The 19,038-nt window shown below is 45.8% G+C and overlaps 2 protein-coding genes across 2 annotated transcripts in view; both read right to left on the bottom strand.

Moving 5' to 3' along the window:
• Nucleotides 1–821: 821 nt before the first annotated feature.
• On the bottom strand, nucleotides 822–1,541 carry GJD3 (gap junction protein delta 3). Its single transcript, XM_057385282.1, has one exon. It carries the CDS (start codon nucleotides 1,539–1,541, stop codon nucleotides 822–824), a length of 720 nt encoding a protein of 239 aa, XP_057241265.1.
• A 1,606-nt stretch (nucleotides 1,542–3,147) lies between these two features.
• Nucleotides 3,148–19,038, bottom strand: part of TOP2A (DNA topoisomerase II alpha) — an 18,258-nt gene continuing 2,367 nt past the window's right edge. The window contains exons 5-35 of the mRNA XM_057385285.1: nucleotides 18,816–18,850; nucleotides 18,646–18,743; nucleotides 18,129–18,341; nucleotides 17,750–17,923; nucleotides 17,484–17,585; nucleotides 16,899–17,036; nucleotides 16,649–16,787; nucleotides 16,220–16,377; nucleotides 15,688–15,813; nucleotides 15,117–15,227; nucleotides 14,921–15,026; nucleotides 14,430–14,539; nucleotides 13,611–13,703; nucleotides 13,028–13,142; nucleotides 12,600–12,721; nucleotides 11,896–12,044; nucleotides 11,357–11,588; nucleotides 11,093–11,227; nucleotides 10,795–10,995; nucleotides 10,049–10,244; nucleotides 8,696–8,787; nucleotides 8,365–8,511; nucleotides 8,160–8,243; nucleotides 7,860–8,057; nucleotides 6,853–6,958; nucleotides 6,437–6,577; nucleotides 5,848–5,989; nucleotides 5,647–5,708; nucleotides 5,404–5,529; nucleotides 4,223–4,422; nucleotides 3,148–3,796 (exon numbers count right to left, since the gene is read on the bottom strand). Coding sequence (XP_057241268.1) covers nucleotides 3,659–3,796; nucleotides 4,223–4,422; nucleotides 5,404–5,529; nucleotides 5,647–5,708; nucleotides 5,848–5,989; nucleotides 6,437–6,577; nucleotides 6,853–6,958; nucleotides 7,860–8,057; nucleotides 8,160–8,243; nucleotides 8,365–8,511; nucleotides 8,696–8,787; nucleotides 10,049–10,244; nucleotides 10,795–10,995; nucleotides 11,093–11,227; nucleotides 11,357–11,588; nucleotides 11,896–12,044; nucleotides 12,600–12,721; nucleotides 13,028–13,142; nucleotides 13,611–13,703; nucleotides 14,430–14,539; nucleotides 14,921–15,026; nucleotides 15,117–15,227; nucleotides 15,688–15,813; nucleotides 16,220–16,377; nucleotides 16,649–16,787; nucleotides 16,899–17,036; nucleotides 17,484–17,585; nucleotides 17,750–17,923; nucleotides 18,129–18,341; nucleotides 18,646–18,743; nucleotides 18,816–18,850 — 4,189 coding nt within the window. The 3' untranslated portion in view covers nucleotides 3,148–3,658. The remainder of the gene's footprint in view (nucleotides 3,797–4,222; nucleotides 4,423–5,403; nucleotides 5,530–5,646; nucleotides 5,709–5,847; nucleotides 5,990–6,436; nucleotides 6,578–6,852; nucleotides 6,959–7,859; nucleotides 8,058–8,159; nucleotides 8,244–8,364; nucleotides 8,512–8,695; nucleotides 8,788–10,048; nucleotides 10,245–10,794; nucleotides 10,996–11,092; nucleotides 11,228–11,356; nucleotides 11,589–11,895; nucleotides 12,045–12,599; nucleotides 12,722–13,027; nucleotides 13,143–13,610; nucleotides 13,704–14,429; nucleotides 14,540–14,920; nucleotides 15,027–15,116; nucleotides 15,228–15,687; nucleotides 15,814–16,219; nucleotides 16,378–16,648; nucleotides 16,788–16,898; nucleotides 17,037–17,483; nucleotides 17,586–17,749; nucleotides 17,924–18,128; nucleotides 18,342–18,645; nucleotides 18,744–18,815; nucleotides 18,851–19,038) is intronic.

Raw genomic sequence — 19,038 nt, 5'->3', positions numbered from 1 at the left:
TCGGGGGGCACCGGGCGGGCCCTGCCCCGGCCCCCCAGGCGGGGAGGGGACTGTGGGGGGCACACGGTGGTGCCGGTCCCGGCCTCGCAGGGATGGGGGGCCCGGCCCTGCCGGCACGGGGAGGACGGGGAGGGGGGACGGGGGGGCTGGCTCCAGAATAAAGTTTATTTATTCTAGTGCCTGGCTCGTTATTCTTGTGGGGGTACCAGGGGAGGAGGGGGTGCAGGGTGGGGAGGAGATGGTCAGGCTGTGGCACCCCRAGTCCTGGTTGAGGGTGGGTTTTGCTGCAGGAGGGCAGCCCAGGACCCCTCCCATTGCCCCCCTGGCTCTGGTCATCCCCAAAGGCTGGGACAGAACCCGCTGGGGTCCCCCCAGCACCCCAAAGCTCTGACCTTCCCAGTCCTGAGGCCACAGTCATGTCCCCCTATGCCAGGGGCCAGCCCTGATTAATTTGTGACACTCCCAGCACAGAGTTTGGGGGCAGCCCTGGCCCCCTGCGCTGGGCTGGGGGATACAGGAGGGTCAGGGGCGTTCCTGCCAGTGCGCAGGGATGGGACCTGTTTGTTTTCTTTTTGTACTTATTTTTTTTTTTCCAGCAGCCGCCGGGTGAGGCCCATCCGCCGCCCACAACAGGAACCGGGGGCAGCGGGGGCAATGGGGCGCAGCCCAGCCCGGCACAGCCCAGCTTTTTCCCGGCTTTTTCCAGGCTTTTTCCCAGCTTTTCCCCGGCTCGGCGAGGGCTGGGACCCCTCCGGGGCAGGCAGAGCCGCCGTCCCCGCCGGGCTGAGGCCGGCCACAGCTCACGACAGCGGTGGCAGCGGTCACACGGTGAGGTCCCCCCGCGGGTGGGGACCGCAGGTTCCCTCCGCAGCCCCCGCCGGCTGCCCGGGCGCCGGACCCCGCTCCTGTGGCCGGTGGCAGCAGCCGGCCCGGGCCGGGGGAGCTTTTCGCAGGAGGTGGGCGAGCTCGGCCAGGCTGAGCAGCGCTGACACCAGCCCCACCACGAAGTARAAGTGGATGAAGACGGTTTTCTCAGTGGGGCGGGACACGAAGCAGTCGACGCGGTGCGGGCAGGGCCGGCGGCGGCACACGAAGAGCGGCTGCACCCTGAAGCCGTAGAGCAGCGCCTGGCCCAGCAGAAAGCCCAGCTCGGCGGCGATCCGGGCCACCACGCTGCCCACGTAGAAGGGCTGCAGGCGGCGGGTGCGCTGGCCCGGGGCTCCCCCGCGCCCCGGTTTGGCCGCCTGGTGCACGGCGAAGATGACGAAAAGGGCGGCGGGCGCCGAGAGCACGACAACGTGGAAGACGAGGAAGCGATAGTGGGAGATGGGGAAGGCAGCGTCGTAGCACACGGGTTTGCAGCCCGGCTGCTGCGTGTTACACACGAACTCCTCCTGCTCGTCCTCGAAGACGTCGCTGCCCACGGTGGCCAGGACGAGGATGCGGAAGAGGAGCATCACCACCAGCCAGAAGCGGCCCACCATGGGCGAGTGCTCCTGCACGGCGTCCAGCAGCGAGCTCAGGAAGCCCCACTCGCCCATGGCCGCGCTGCGGGAGCGGGGTCAGTGTTTGGGGGACGCGGTGCCAGCGAGGTCGGACCCCGGCGGCGGCACGACCCCTCCAKCTCTCCATCCTCCCTCCATTCCCGCTCACGGAGGGTGCCCAGGTGCTGCCAGCCCGGCTCAGCCCTGTCACCAGTGTCCCCAGGCACCCGCTGTGCCCAGGATTCGCTCCCCTAGGGATGGATCCGAGGACACCAGCGGGGCAGGAGCAGCAGGACCCCATCCCTTCTCCCCCACCACCCACCCCTGGAGCCCCTCACAACTGCCCCGTACCTGCGGAGGCTGCGGTCCACSGTGTGCCAGCGCTGCCGGCTGTCCAGGGCTGTCCAGGACTGTCCAGTCCCTTGCCCAGCTGGGACGGGATAATGGTCCCACGGCCACGCCTGGAGTGCTTTTAAAGGGACAGAACACCCGCAGGGACGCCTGGAGGGAGGGAAGGGCTCGGCACTRCCGGTGGGGCTCAAGGACAAACAGAGCCAGGAGCTGCTCGGGCACAGGTTGGCAGAGGGGTGGTGTCTCCTCCGATGCAGAAATGCCCCCAAACTTCGGCCTTCCCAAACCCGGGCCTCAGGGTCCCCAAATCACAGCTCTCAGCCCCCAGTGCTGGCATCACCCCCTGACCCATCAGAACCTGGCTACATCCAGCGCTGCTGCCACAGAGGGTCCCAAGGATCTTCCCAGGTTGTCCCCAGCTCTGGCACGTTTGGACTGATCCCTGCAAAATTCCCTGTGGCACTGCCAGGGCACCTGCCAGCCCTTGCCCAGGTCAGGTCAGCACTGAAAGCCTTTGCTGGTGCCTCAAATCCCTTTTTCAATAATGGGAACAGAGCCCTGGACAGCTCAGATCACCCTCAGACCCCCTCGCCCCTTGGGATCGTGCAATGCCCAGGGTGGGTCAGTGATGATGCCCACAGCCCAACTCCCATCCAGCAGCATCCTCAGCACCCCATCCGAGATTCTGGGATGGAGAAACTCCTGGTATGGATACTGTGGTCCACTCTGTGTTCCCAGAGCTCGACACCCACATTTGGGTGATGCCAGGTTGTGAGAGCAGCCCCACAACCCACCCGTGGCTCTGTCATGGGTCATGTTGTGCAGAGAGGAGCTGTAAATAGCCCGGCCCTCAGAGGGGACGCGCTGGAGACGCTCTCCAGAGCCAGTGGAAAATCTGACAGTGCTTTCCACACTTGACTGGGTTCCAGCAAAGCACCGATAGCATGGGGGGCCCTGGGGTGCCATGGAATTGTGGAATGGTTTGGATGGGAAGGGACTTAAAGCTCATSCATGGCCATGGGCAGGGACAGCTTTCACTATCTCAGGCTGCTCCARCCCGGCCTTGGACACTTCCAGGGATGGGGCAGCCACAGCTTCTYTGGGCCAGCAGCTCCCCCCGTGCCGGAGACCACAGGGGTGTTCACAGGAATTTGGCTGTGGAGCCACAGTGGCCACAGCCAGTGGGGAAGTGGCCAACCAGCCCAACACCCCTCAGTGCTTGTGCCAAGCCCTCTGCTCCGACAGAGGGAGGGCTTAGCACAAGCTCTGCAGTGGTTATTTTCCTGAAACACACAAATTCAGTGAAGAAAATAAGTAAAAACACTTTTATTAGACAAATAGTAAAAAGGACAAACTCAGGACAACAAGAAACAACAAGAAAATATTTACAAGTAAAGGAATAGAGCGGGGAAAAACGTCTTCAGCTCACCTCTGTTGGGTGGTGGAATTAAAAGTTAATATATTTTAGTACTTTAAGATATTTTAAGAGGGATGTATAAAATTTTAAAGGACTTGGCATGTTCTAAAAGTCAACTTTAACACTAAAATGACCACAAAGTCTCAAATAATGGGGAAGAGGGAAGTGCGGCTGCACTCACAGGGCACGTGGCTCCAGTGTTCACCAAAAAGGGGATGTTCCTATTCAAAAAAATCTAACTTCGTTAATACCAAGAAAAAAACTAGCTGTGTTCACCTGTAACAAACTTCCTTGGAGTGGTTTACATTCACTGAAGATTTCCCAGGCTCAGATGGTCTTTGGTGGAAGCTCCRGTGCTCTGCTGCAGGCTCGTTGTGGGTCTGGAGTTTAAAACTTTCCTAAAAACTCAAAATATATCATCCTCAGAGGAATCCTCCAGGTACTGGACAGGTTTTTTGAGGCGGCCAGGCCTGGCACGGGGCTGAGCTACAGGGCTGTCGGCATCGGAGTCAATGACGAAGATGTTGTCCTGTAGCTTGGATTTCTGGAGGGAAAGCAAGAAAGGAGTCATGGATGTGAGCATCCACAGGGAACACTGTGCCATGGGTATGGTGGGTGTTTGAGGTGTTGGGAGCAGACCAAGGATCTGGGGTGCCTGACCCTTATGAGGGAAAGGTTTTTATTCCAGAGGGTACCCAGGCTCCCCAGAGAATGGGCACAGCCCCAGAGCTCCAGRAGTGTTTGTTTAACACTCCCAGACACAGGGTGGGATTGTTRGGGTATCYTGTGCAGGGCCAGGAGCTGGATTYGATGATCCCTGTGGGTCCTTTCCAGCTCAGAATATTCCATGATTTTATGACCCCCCCTTTTCCCCACTCCCCCCTCCAGCGTAGAGGTTCGACCTCCACCAGCTTTTCCTGCCGGAAGAACCGACCCCACACTCGGCAATTCCCGACGGCGTTGCACAAACCTTTGATGCGACAGATTTGGCCGGCTTCGAGCCGCAATCCGAATCAGAATCCGAATCCAAACAGCTTGGCTGCCTCTTCATAACCTTCTTCCCCTTGGCGTTGTCACCCTTGGCGCGCTGGGGTCCCTCCTTCGCCGCTGGCTTGGGTTTGGGTGCAGCCTTTTTCTTGGCCAGGAGATCCATGATGGAGGGCTGGTTGTCTGGAACAGAACACAGCATTAAACCCCTGCTTTGCTCCTCTCCCGTTCCCAGTTTGGGAATTACTTCCAACACAAACAGACTCTGCGCTGCCGCGGGGTCAGCGCACAGGTCGTCTCCGTTTGAAGCTGGGTTTTCTAGAAAGATCTCTCTTCCACAGATGGTGAGGAATGAGGTTGTTTATCTGCTCAGTTCCGCTACATTTAGAGGATCAAATTAAAGTGTCCCCAAAGCAATTTTCAGACTATTTCAGACTGAAAAGTCTCGATCTTTCAAGGCTCTGTAACCTATCTCAGACCTTCAAATTCCTGCACAGGGAGGAAGAAATTTCCCAAACATTCACTCATTTCCCTTCTTTCCTATATTTTGACTTTTTTTAAGAGCGTCTTGAAGCACAACTTCCAGTTCAGCTCATTTCAGGCCATTTCTGAGTGATAACAGGCTTTCTCAATTTAGGAGTGGAAGTAACACTATCTTCCTGCTGGGATCAACACTGAGTTGATATTGTTTGGAATATGCAAAACAATGTCAAAGTCTGGCAGCTGAGTTTAAAAAACCCAAACTCTGGAGAGGGATGAGATGGATCCAGCACTGAACAGATCAAACTACCCCCAAAAGCTTGCCTGCTCCATGGCAGCTTTCTTCCCAAAAAGACATGAAGTAGGACATTGACTGCAAGACACAAATTCCACTCAGATTATCCCTGCCAAGTATTACATAGCGCTGTAGGAAGCATTCACTTTTCCTGTTCCCAAACTAAAATTCCCTCCCTCCAAGCATGTCCARCATGAACTAGAACATGATATGTTTGGAAACAGCCCTCAAACATGACAACTAGAGAACCTCTGCCACAAACCTCAGATCTTTGCTGAAATGCAAACTCCAGTTGCCCAAGCCCTGGAACGCCAAGTGAAATYGCTCAGACCATTTCCCACAGGAATCATAATTGTTCTTTGAAACTGATGTTGCTGAGCTGCCCTTACCCTTGGTGGCTCCAGCTTTCTTGGCTGCTGCAGGTTTTTTGGGCATGGCCTTGGTGCTCGGCGCCGGGACGGATGGAGCTGCGGGAGCCTCGCTCACCTTGTCCTCAGGGACATCTTGGACTGGAACTGGATAAAGAAAGCAGAAAGTCAGCCTGAAACAACCAAGTTATCACCTCTGCTCTTTCCTGGGCACTGCTGAGGGATTTTAGGACAATCCATATGGTTTAGAGGTCTCGCACTCACCGGGAGCAGCACTTGGCTCTGCCTTTTGCTTGGGATCTTTCGCTGCTTTTTCAGTGGTTTCCCTGGAAAACAGAACCCTGAGTTTTAAATTCAGTTTATGATGCACTACATAGGTGCATTATAAAAAAAAAAAAAAGTGTTTTTAATTTCTGTGTGGCATTAAGCACAASTAATTTCCAGTGATTATGGAAAAATACCCACTTGGGAGCAGGTCTGGGCTTGGGAGGAAGTTTTTTCTTGGAGTTTGTGTCTGATTCAGAGTTGCTGTCACTGTCACCGTGGAATTGAAACTCCTCATCTGAGCTGGAATTTGAGTCCGAAACGACCATGGGCTTGACTTTGGCTGGTGGAAGRACACAGATGTGTTATTTTACACATTTGGCAATATGCAGCTCAGTTTCTTTTTCAATATTTTAGTTGCAGTTATTAAAAAATAAAGACCTGAATAAAAACAAGCAGATGCTGAGTCTGCCAGGGAGAAGASTCCAAATGAGACGTGTGTTCTGTCATTTGGAGTTTTCCAACCTCACCCACAACACATTTAATTTGCCAAGACAGTTGTGTAATTAAACCCAATAACCATATTTCTCTAGTTGCCCATTTCTGCTTTTCCTTGAAAATGTGCACGAATGTTAGAAACATTTAATAGTTTCAGACAGTAAAATAAAGAAGCCTTTTAAAGATGATTTCTAAATGTGATCTGAGGCTCTGGGAGCTCCCTAAATAGTCTGTTCCATTTTCTCTCCCACAAGGAGGACCACTGCTCTCCTGCATCCATGTCCTCACTCACCTGCTGCCTGGCGAACCACTCGCTCTCTTTGAGGAGGTGCTTCAAAATCAGACTCTGAATCAGACCCTGAGTCAGACCAAGGGTTTCGTTTCTTGGTTTTCTTTAATGGCTTGAAAGGCAGAGTGGCCTGTCTTTTAGTTCCTGAAAAATATTGAAAGGCAGGATGAACCAGCAAACTTCAGGCTCAGCAGTTCTAGCTCAGCTTAGAAATACAGTGAATTCAGAGGATTTTTGTTTAAACAAAGAGAAATAGGAATCTATTCTGCTTGTCTGTTATCCGGGATCACTTTCTCACCTAGTTTTTCCAAAACTACTGACCCTAGGTGTTGCTCACCACCTTCAGGAAGAGGTCAGATAATCAAATTGACAATCCTTCCTCTCCCTTTCCACGGAGGGAGTAACATCAAAGCATTTACCTTGCTCAGCCTTCAGCTTCTGCGCTAATCTCTGCTTCAGGCTTGCAGTCTCCTTCTCTCCGGATGTGTTTTCATCCTGATTCTCATCAAATTCAGTTTTTTCRCTCTGCAGATGCAAGCAGATAGCAAACAGTGAGTCAGCTCATGGAGAGGAGGCACACGGGGTAATGGAGGAAGGAGCTGCTTATTTTAGACATGTAAAAGTTAGTGGTACAAGAAACCAGAGTCTGTGAAACAAACTGTGTGTAGAATTGATCACAGACAGGATCTGTAAATTAGACAGGATCTGCCCCCAAATCAGGTGACTTAAAAGGCAAAATCCCAAATGAACAAAAACAGGAACTCTGGCCCCACTCCTGAGYGCTCTGGTCCCGCTGCTGTGTGCTGGCTCTGGGGGATGGGGATGCAGGACTGGACAGGGTGGGATAAAAACAAGAGYGAGAGTTATTTGGAAAAACTGTTGGGTGGAATCATGTGGAGGAAAGGAGTGACCCTGGAGCTTCCAGAGCCAAACAGGTGAGAGGATGGGTTAGTTCTCTCTGTTGAAAGTGGCTGAATGGCACAATTTCAACTAGTCCTATTAAAAGAGTTCARTCTTTTTTATCTCCTTGATACGGAGAACAAAGATGGCATTAAGTGGCTGAAAGCATTGCTGGGAATGCAAAGACTGTTCTGGAGAAGGGAATGTACTGGCTGTGCTTCCTGCCTGCTAGAGGGTTTATCAAATTCCCAAGACACCTGGAACAACCTTATTTGCACCCAACCCCTTTTCTGAGCTACCAGCCCATCCCTGGCACTGCAACGTGCCAGAAATTTCCAAGCCATCTCCTGATACATTAAGTAAGTCTGTTCTCCTTCAGACTGACACACCCCCCCCATTCCCAGTGTTTCCCAAATCCTAAGGCCCAGCCCTCTCTCTGACAAATCCTGCTAACAAGGACTCACATTTCTTTAGGACTGTATTGAAGGGGATGTAAAGATTAAGCATTTGGAATGTTCCTTTTTACCTTTACTTTCTTTTTGGTTTTCTTCTCTGCCTCTGCCTTCATCTCAGCAGTGATCCGAGGAACAACCCTGATGCCATGAGGGGATGGCATTACTTCTTGCAGCTGGGCCTTCTTCACCTTTGCTTTTCCTCCTTTCACTTTCAAAGGTTTGCCAACAATCCCTGCGCTCTCATCCTGTGCTTGCTTGGCCTCCACCACCTGCAGAGGGGAGCATAAAATAACACAAAAAATAGAAAAGGTCAGTGAAGGAACGATGGATAAGATGAGGGAGTTGATCATCTGCATTGAGCATTGACATACATCRAGTTCTTCAATGAAGGCAGCAAGGTCTTCCTTCCACAGGTCAGAGGGGCTCCTGCGTTTGAGGTCTTCCAGTTCCTTTTCCTAAAGGGAATCCCAGGTGATAATCATTAGTCACTTCTTTCAATCCACCATCCAAAAATAAATCATATAACACATAATAGATATAAATATAATGTTTTTATAAGCAAAGGAAGGCACATACTTTGTTATCCCTCTGCTTGCAGAGCTCATCTTTCTTCTCCTTGGTCAGATACCACAGGGGCATGTTCAGCAGGTAGTTGAAGTCTGGGCCAGAGGCTGCAGCTGATTCTTTGTCACTCTCTTCTTCCTCCTCCTCCTCCTCTTCATCCTAAATGTGGATTTGAAACAAACATAGTCAACAAAAATCCTGACACACGAGGGTAGGGTACTGATCAAACACGGAAGCTCTTGAATGCTGCAAATTGAAAAGCAGCTTGGGCCTCTCTAAGGATTATGAAGCCTCAGAGCTCGGGGCCACTTAGGGCGTATTCAGAGGATGACTGAGGCATTACCTTRTTTTGAGCCTCCTTCCAAGCCTTCACTGGATCAGACTCGTACCCTCTYTGGATAAGGACTTGAATCAGCTCTTTCTTGGGTTTGTTTTCTGCAAAAAGACATTTCAGGATTGTCACTCAGTGCCCACTACCAGGCTCTGTTAGCAGTGAGAGATGAGCTATAGATTTTGGATCCTGTGGTTATAGCAGCTCAGCATCCTACACAGCTCCAAACCAACCTTTCCACATCAGAGCTGGGACATGTGGAAGAGCCTGAACAACACCTGAAAAGCTCCTATTTAGCAGGTGGTTTGTCAAGGCAGCATTGCTTCTGTACTAGTCAAATCACTTAATATTTTCCTTTGTTTCCATACACGCATTTCCCCTGCTTCAAGTAGTTTTTGAACTTGGGAAAGAAAGGTATGATGGTATAAAAGATGTTTCATGATGACAGGCAGGTGGAGAGAAAAACCCTTGATAGCTTGGGATAGCTTGCACCTCATTAGACATCACCCGGGAAATTTATGCTCTAAGTGCTCAACCACTGGAAATGCTTCAGCTGGAATTTGCTCCTTTTTAAGGTATCAGAARCCATCAACCGTGAGACACAAATACAAATGAAACCGGCTCTGGCAGCCTTGGAACTACTTATTACAAAAACCTAAGAAAATGCATTTCAGGGGAATTATTTCTCTTCCCGAGTTCAGTCAGACAGACTCGGGCTGCTGGGATTACTGGGCTGCCTTCAGACACAAACCACAAAGCATCTTATGACACGTTGTCTGGCCGCATCCTCCGTGAAGGCAGTGGAACACAGCCCGTCTTTTACACTGAGGGGGAAAAGTTGATTGAAAAATGTGTATGTTGGGAACAAAGACCTGCTTCTTTTTCTAGCTCATGATTCTCAGATGTTGCTACTTGAGTATCATCTATGTTTGAATCCTCCAGTCCACTGAGAACGTGATTTGGAATATTTTTGCAGAGGTTCACAAAGATAATGGAGAGAGATACTGGATTCTTAACAATGCATTTAACAGCAAACACTGCCCCTTTCTAACCCCACAAATAATTAACTCTTACTCCTACTAAGTCAGAAATTAATGGGAATTACTGTTGACTACTAAAAAATTCTCTCAAAAATTCTTAAACACGGAGCAGGAAAGCTGCATAAGTATCCCATTGTCATTAATATGTGTATAATACACAGACCACGGATACTCTGCAAAGCATTTTCCTCTTAGATGTCACCGGAACAGAGATAAACCCTGGTGTGGTTTGTAAAAGCCAGCCTGGGGTTGAGGGGGTGCTGACAGAGCTCAAGAGAGCACCCAGTTCTCCCAGTTACAATCCCARTCACCAAGAACAACATACCGATGACGATTTTGCCATCTATTTTCTCCAGGATGAAGCGAGCCTGGTTRCTCAGCTTTGCAGACTCAGCACCCAGCATCCCAATAAGCCATTCCTTCCTCAAACTGTAATATCGGAGCCGGAGTTCAAAGAACTCCTTAAGAATATCTTGGGCAGAGTCRTATTTCTTCAGAAAGCCAACGTGGTCAAAGAGAACCTGGAGGAAAATGAACGAACACAGGCATTAGGATGATAAAACTGATTCCAAACCTACTGAAAGTTACCTGTGTGTGATGGTATTATTATACCACTGAATAATTAACCAACAAATTWTCAAATCTCAGTGCTGTTCCAGAAACGACTTCAGTTTGTGGGCAGAGCAGCAGAGACAATTTTAGAATTTCAGTGTTCTTGAATATGCAYAGTAAAGGTTGAATCTCAGAGCTCTCTTTGTGCAGGACAAACATCTCRCATCAAGCTTCACACATTGTCAGGAGCCAGACATTCAGTGTCCCTGCTGCTAGCTCCAAGAGCTCTGCAAACTGTGATTTCAGATCATTTTGCCTCCTTCAGGCAAACCATCCACTCCGAGCCCACTCCTAAGCCAGGCTCTTGACCTTTGAAAGCTGATTTAAAACCAGTAACAGCAGAAAAATCGAAGTGAATAGGTTACTGCCAAAGAGGATTTTTGTTTCACGCAACGACTGCAGCTGTCCACAGAGTCTGAGTTAAACCAAGAAATTCCTTCAGCAAAATCTCTCACATACCATGGAGTTGCACGTTAAACTTGTTTGGAGTTTGAAGACCTTATGCAGCCCCACAGCTTCAGCTTCTGCTAGTTTTTCTTCAGCCATCTTCACCACAAACCTCACTGTGGTGTCTGTGTGATATTCTTTATAGTCTGTGATTAGAGGAGGGGTCTTCTCAGTCCCATTCAACATCGGCTCCAGAACCTGCTCTTTATATGTCTGAGGAAAGAAACAAAGTCAGACCCAAAACCTGTTAATCCCTTTTTGCTTTATAAAGCAAACTATTCTTTGCCAGAGCAAATTCCCTGTTTATTACCTGGGTCCATGTTCTGACAGGCAGCTCAGTGATCTCAATGGTTGTAGAATCAAGGATGGACACTTCACCACTTATCACGTACTGATTAGGCCCCAGCTCGTCTATGGTGCCTTTGAAATTCTTGTAACTGGGAAGCTGAGGAGAAAAAAACACTGGATTCAGCTTTGTGTGGATGCCTCTGTTTTTAACTACACCCATAAAACGCTCAATATGAGCTCAATAAACTARCAAGCAAGACATTTGTTTTTTAATTATATTATTTACCATTGGCAGTGGCTCTTCTCCATCCATCAGCCGACGGATATTGTTCACAACCTCCCTGATATCGAAGTTGGGGATCTTACARGCCCAGCCAGTACCAATCCCTTCAGCCCCGTTGACCAGAACCATTGGAATGATGGGCATGTACCACTCTGGCTCCACACGCTGGTTGTCATCATAGAGGAACCTCAGGATGTTGTCATCCATTGGTGGGAACACTCGCCGTGCCAGGGGACTGGAATGGAAAAGGGAATTTAAGCCCAAATTCTTCTAACAGAACATAACTGCCACACAAAACCAAACCTCCCTAATATTTATTATTTGACCCAAATTTATCCCTTTGTTTCTGCTTCCATTTCCATATTTTCTGCCCTGATAGCCATGTTTCCATAATGTCATCTAGCACCTGAATCTCACTTCAGTTGTTGCTACTCTGAACATCTAAGTAGCCCAAAATTTTAAAGGAAAAAGGCAAATTGTTTTTCATTCTAATTGCTGTAAAATTGAGTACTTTAAGACAGTAAGAACTTTGGAATGCTGACCTGAGCATGGTGAAGATGTATCGAGGGCTGGCAGAATCTTTCCCTCCATGCAGCCTTGTGCCAAACTGACCGATGGGCTGGAGCAAGTTGAGGTTGTTGCTGCCCACAAAGTTCTGAGCCAAGTTAATGATGGTCATCATCAGTGCAGCCTGCAACGAAGGGAGGTGCAAAGCTGAACATTGAAGAATTCTCCAGGGAATGGACAAAGTAAGGCAACATTCACACCAAGAACTTCATTGACACAAGAGGATAAACTCAATTGATGAAATACTAGAGAAAACTTGAGGAAAATGTGTTCCAAGACCATCTGAAATGTTCTAGTGACCCACAGCTCTATTGATGTCCACCTGCTCTGAAACCTCCAGTGATTCTGTCAGATTTCAGGGAGCCCTGTTTTAGTGCCTAACTTTTCCTGACCCAGGCAGAAAGGCTTATTAACATCTGCCTAAGTTCATCACAAATTAAGTGGTTTTTCTTGTTCTACTTTTTGAMTGAACTATGTTCCCACGAAGTCCAGACAGGACAGGCAGAGTGAGCAATGTCAGATTAAATTAATACTGAAGAATTAATCATGGAAACAGCCACTTCCCTTTGGTGTACACACTCAGGCGTCTAATTCTGCTTTAGAGGCATCGTAACTCACGTCAACAGAAGGGATTTTGCCTTTCCTTTAAAATGTTTTGCACACTCAGGCAGATTCTTACCTCACCATGATGGTATGAGGACATCTCAGCGACAGAACCAGCCAGCTGAGCAACCTTCACCTCCCGCTTATCATTTCGTTTGAAACAGGTGAACAAAACTTTCCTCTGACCTGGCTTCAAACCTGTACAAAAAAAAAAGAAAAGATCTCGTGGTTAGACCATGTGATGTGATGCACTTGGCTTCTTCTCTCTAGAGATGCAAGAACTACTTACACACCTAAAGATTCTGCACCAGGTAAGGTACTTACAATAATATACAACAAAATGGACAAGGTATTTGATCCAAAAATGAAAAAAACTTTGGACAGCAGAAAACAGACTTCAGGATGCTGATCCTGAAACCTCACCTGACTCCCTGACTCTGAAAGACATCAAACACCCATTTCCTCACTTCTGGGCATGCAAAATCACTATTTGAAATCACTTACCATCAACCAGTGATGGGATTGATCTCTCATTATCTGAGTTTGAGAACAGCACCAGCTCCTTGTTGATGAAGTCATTGTATGTCAGGTAATCAGCGTTTTTCCCATACAGGTATTCCTAACAAAAACAGGGGGAAGATTGCTTTAATTTTAACAGGGCCTAAACAGTTTCTTGGCTAGTTTCACTGAAAGGGGAACTCCTTGTAAGACCAGTTAAATACAACTCTAGTGCTGATACTCTATGCATGGCAAAGGAAARCATTTCCCAGGATGCATTATTTCCCCCATTTTAGGGGAAATAAAGACTTCATTTGGCTCTGCTTGAATTATCATTTTCCTATTGACACAGTAACTTGAAAGATGAGAGTTAAAAATGAAATTAACMGTTGGATAATTGACAATGAGGCTACACTGATAAGATGAAAGAAGAAGCTGCTCTCAAAATCCTGACACATTTTCAACGTCCTCTAATCCGGGCCTGACTCACTGACTGAGCTGTGTGCAGCTCTGGCGTGCTGGGATGAAGCTGAGAACAGCCCCAGGCAGAGACTGGAAACCAGTTTCCTTATAAACATAAACCTTTTACCTCTGGCAGACCGTGCAGCTTCCGTTGTCTTCTATCCTCCATGAAATTAGTCAGCCACTCCTTTCGCTCTTCTATCTTCTTCTTGCTAAAGGCCTGGATGTTACAAAATGAAAAGTAACTCAATTCCAGAAYGTTCTGTGGTTGTGCACTATTGGATCACTTGAGAAAAAGGAAGAGCTTACCCAGGAGAACAACATGCTAAACAGGCTGATTTAAGAGCCTGAGAAATGCAATAAAAGGTTTCTGTAGCTAAACATATTAAGAGCATAATTTCCACCACTCTGTAGAAGAGTAGTTAGGTTTAAATTTATATATTTTTAATATAACAACAGAAGACTAAAGAATTGAGGGGAAATTAATATTTTGGGGGAAACCTTGATTTTTCGGCATTGCCTAACAACTCTGAGTATTTAACAATCAAAGTCTAGCTAAGGTGAAGTTCACAGGAGCAAGGACTATTTTAATCCATTGTTTTGCACTGGGGGAGGAAGGGGAGATCCGACTTGGAGAAAACCGCAGCAGAATACGCAGAAAAATGTTAAAGGAGTATTTACTATTGTGTCTGAAAATGTCAATTGGTTTGTAATGATTGGTTTGTTCCAAGCTATATTTAAAGCCCATCATTAAAAGGGTACTCTTGGCCTGAGGTCGAGGTGCAGATTCGCTGCTCCTGGTTCAACTAAAGCTGTAGCCTTGGTAACACAAGAGATCATCTCCAGCCCAAAGGCCTCGAAGAGCGTTTTAAGAGAAAATACAGAGCACACTACAAGGTGAAATACCAAAGGTAGTAAGTCAGCAATTAAATCAAGTGTTTGTTACCAGGGTGATCGCAGCATCATCTTCAGGCCCAGAATATTTGAAGCCAATTCGGTGTCTTGCCATATCTGCAAAGTATTCTTTGGCCTCCTTTGATGTGCTGGTACCCAGACCTGCAGGGACAGGAGAGTTAATTTTAATGACGTTTTGCCTAAATTAAGTTCCAATTCAAAGAAAACTTTTGCTATTCCCAGTTTTTGCAATGTGTCATATGAACATGCAGCGTGAAGATTACTTCCTGAAAACTTATGTTACTTCAAAACGAGATGTATCACAAAAGGAGTAAGAATTACAATTAAGTGAGCAGTGGCATGTTGTACTTTTGGATTTTGTCTGTAATTCCTGTAGATATCTGAAATCTAATTGGAATATCATAAAAGGGAAGAGACTTGGAGGACACCCAGTCCAAATTCTTTCTGCAAAGCAGGATTGATTGCATCGAATCATCAATGCTCTGACTTGGATCCATTTCACCATATTAAGTTTTTACAAACCTTTGTAGTACTTGATTTTCCATGAGTTATAGTTCTGTGTACTGCTTTTCCATTCCTCAAACTCAGGAATACTGTAGAATGCAATTTCTTCTTTGTTTTTAGAGGCCTAAAACAGACAAATTTTTAACTGTGAAATGAGAGGCATTTTTGGACAATGGATCTTCAGTCATTCACCTCATCCTCACACAGCCCTCACCTTTATGATGGGAGTAATGAATTCCTCCAAAAAATTGTGTCTTAGAAGAGATGGCCAATTGTGATGAATGAAGTTAATGAGCAAACCTTTGATGTGTGATCCATCCTGATCCTGAATTATAAAAGCAAAAAACAAACCATATTTTATCAGGGAATGATGGGAATGACAATTGTTGTCTTTATAGTAAATGACTCTATAATTCCAGCTAACTGACCCTATTTACTTTCACCTCTACAAAGGTGACCATGTGTTAATTGCTGAAAATTAAGAGAAMCAGAAAAGGCAGATTCTTGGTAAAAAAAAGCATCAAGGACTGGTCAAGGATATTGAATCAGCAGGAAAGACAGTGTTTAGCTGCTTGATGTTACTCCCCACTTTATTTTTTTGTGCCTGAAAAGACATTATGACACATAATTTTTAGGCAAAATGCCTAAAATGTAAAATGGGAAAAAATAACACAGAGAATTTGGTACAACAGCAGCGGTTAGAGAAAAGCAGAATTCTCCTCCTTTCCCTTTATTTAAATGTTAATTATTATMATCTCCCAACTTTCCATTTTAATGAACCTAACCTGATCTGTCATGATCATGATCTTTCCATAGCGAAGAGTTTTTAAAGATTCTCGATCTTCATAGTTCTTTTTATATTGCAAACCCACAATCTTGATGATGTTGTTGATTTCTGCATTTTCCATAATCTGAAAGAGATCACACAGAATAAAAACTTGTCTTTCAAACTCATAATGTAGCTCAAGAAAGTATAAAATTATCTGTAAGTGAATCACTGGCTGAGTTCTGTCCTGCTGGTGGTTTTTTTTGTTTTTTTTGCTGTTTAGAGACTTGTAGCTTCTAATGGTTAAATTACTCTAGATCATTCTAAAGATTTTCCAATCCACAACACAAACATCCCCTCGGGCAAGTCACTGAGCAGGACTTAATCAATATTCCCACTTAACCAGCAAGGCAGGCTTGAGATGAGGGAAGACTCAGGTGTTTAAGACACTGCTCCTTGGAGTTCCAGTGCTCCAGGTGCAGCTGCACCGACTCATTGCACAAATCACACCACACCTTCCAACAYGTAACTGTAACCATTTTCCAACCCACCTGCTTATGAGAAGCTTCCCTGACATTGAGCATTTTCCCACGAAGAGGAAATACTCCATATTTGTCTCTCCCAACCACTCCCAGACCAGAGACAGCCAGAGTTTTGGCTGAGTCTCCCTCAGTCAGGATCAGTGTACAATCTAGAGAATTCTTGCTGCCTAAAAAYGAAGAAAATCAACTCAGTTTTCTGCTTAAGAAATGAAATGCAAGCCTGCACATTCACAACCGAACAAGTATAAATAATATTCTAACACAGTTTTTTTGGCACTGCACACAGTAAATGGGGATAATCATAGTAAATGAGACATAAAGTGGGGGTAAAACTATGACAGGTTTTCTCACTTTTTCTTAGGAGAGAAATCTTTCACTTAACAAACAAGTTCTAACTGTTTTTGAATGAATTGGTTACAAAGGATGGCAAACACTTACCAGCATCATTGGCATCATCCAGCTTAGGAACACCCTTAATCTTGGAGTGTTTCACAGCTGAACATTTCTTATTCAGCTGGTTCTGAGCTTTAAATTTTACCCAATTTAGGACACTTTCAACAATGCCACAGCCAACTGCCTGCAATACAAAACCCAATCCAACAGTTGTGGGAAAAGCATCAACAATGACAGAAACTTTTGTTATGTAYTTTTATGGACATCTTGACTGTCCATGTATGTCAGGACTTACACCCTTAATGAATTTTTCACTCAGTTTACAGGTAGAGCCGAARTTCTTTGACTGCAGGGTCATGTTCTCCTTAGTCTGAGAGTCAAAGGTTGGGTTTTCAATTAAGGAATTCACAAAAATCCACATGTGATTCTTCACCTGTAGTTAAATACAAAAAGGATCACACACTGTACAAGCTCACWTCACTCATCAATCACACAGTAAGGAAACACTCAGTTATCACTGCAGGGTTTGGAATTTTCCTAGACATTTTGTTAATTTTGARCAACWAATGAACRCCCATGAACAGTGTTAGATCATTAAGAATGTCAAGGAATTGGCACCTCACAGYCTAAACAGGTGTTATCTAACAGATACTGAGCTTTAGTGCATCTACACTGACTTTTAGTGATTACAAAACAGATTAGTCAAGCAAAGAGGAGTTAATTAGCTTAAACTGGACAATATGAGACTTCTATAATTAGCAATCTTATATCTATTGTCTGTACAATTGAAATGTGTTATTAATTAACACAGTGATGCATTAAGCTRAAGTTACTTAACACTCAAGTTTTGTTTCCCAGTTGGGAAATTCTGAGATTGTACCTGGAATGGCTTCACTCCAACTCCATTTTTGTTCTTCTTTTTCACGACATCAATGAGCTTGGTCACGACCTGGTCAACTACGTAATCAACGTGTCTGCCACCCTGAGAGGAACAGGACAAGGGGTCTGAGGCCACTAAACCCCACAAAACTAAAAATATCTATTTAAAACTTCAAGCACATTCTTTAAAACATTAAAATATTTTTCACTAACATATGTACACTTACAAWCTAAAGTTTAGCCTGACTAAACACATTAAGGAGTTACCTTTGTGGTGGCAATGCTGTTAACAAAGCTGACTTGCTGGAAGCCTTTTTCACTCAAAGTTAAGCACACTTCCCACCGGGAATTGACTTCCTCATGGATAACTTTAAGTGTATTCCCAGTTTCATCGACCTTATCCTTCAGATAGAGGTCCACATAGCTGCGGAATCCTTTCACCTGCACGCAAATGAGAGCAGACAACTGGTTGATAACAGCTCCTATAAATACTTAATTCACATCCTCCTGCAAAGTGGGTTCAGAAATCCCTCCTGCATGTGTTCCTTTGCTGTGTGTGATGACAGGAATGGCTTGAACAGAATCTCACTGGTTAAATGGCACCCAAAAATGCAAATATTTGTGTTTCTTTGMAATGCTCACTTACAGGCAGCCTCTGTCCATTTAGGAAAACTTTGACATCCTTTGTGGATCCAGCAATATCATACGCTCTTCGAGACATCAATGCTACAATGTCCTTATCCAGAATGGTCATTTTGAATTTGGACAGATCAGGTTGGAAAGTGACACAGGTGTAATCATCTCCATCAAAGTATTTCAGCTTCATTTCTCCAGCCTTTCCCATATTGTCTGTCCAGGTCTGAGAAAAGGAGCTTTGGTGAGTTGCAAGTCAAACACACCCAAAAAACTACCTTAGTTTTTAAAAACAGTAAGTCAGTTTATGAGTTTTAGATACTTTTAAATTACACAAAAACTCTGGTTAAAAACCAGATTCTGATGCTGTCTTCTAATTTCATTATTCCTTTGAATTACATTGAGTGGGTCAAATTTACTCTAATCACAGTGCCCTCACTGCAAGGGRTGTCTGGAGTTTTGAAACAAAAACTGAGGGCCTCATTTGAAAACTTTACGTGTAACCTCCCTGAAAAGAGAAGTGTTCCTACCTGCTTGAATAACTTCTTGTATTCACGACATCCAGTTTCCACAGTAAACTTTTTGCTGAATATATTGCACAGTTTGGCTCCATAACCATTTCTCCCCCCTGGAATTAGAAGGAACATGGACTTGTGTTATTACCTTTGTCCAAAACCATCTAAAAGAATCCAAGACTAACTGGAGTTTCTCAACATCAGCCCAATCCAAAGACAACTGTCAACAAGCAACAACATTCTACAAGCTCACTATGCAACTACAAACTCGAATTTAATTAGGGTTTAAGAGGCTATTCAAAGACMATTTTTCCTTTTCCCATGTTTGCAGTTATTATGATTAAACAGAGCACAAAGACTTCTCTGATAGATTCAGAAGGTAATTTTCATAGAATCACAGAATGGTTT

The sequence above is a fragment of the Malurus melanocephalus genome, unplaced genomic scaffold (genome assembly GCF_030028575.1).
Source record: "Malurus melanocephalus ecotype Western Australia unplaced genomic scaffold, MMel_1.1 scaffold_806, whole genome shotgun sequence".
NCBI classification, from domain to species: Eukaryota; Metazoa; Chordata; class Aves; order Passeriformes; family Maluridae; genus Malurus; species Malurus melanocephalus.
Note: the sequence above shows the minus strand (reverse complement) of the source record. Positions and strands in the feature narration are given on the sequence as shown.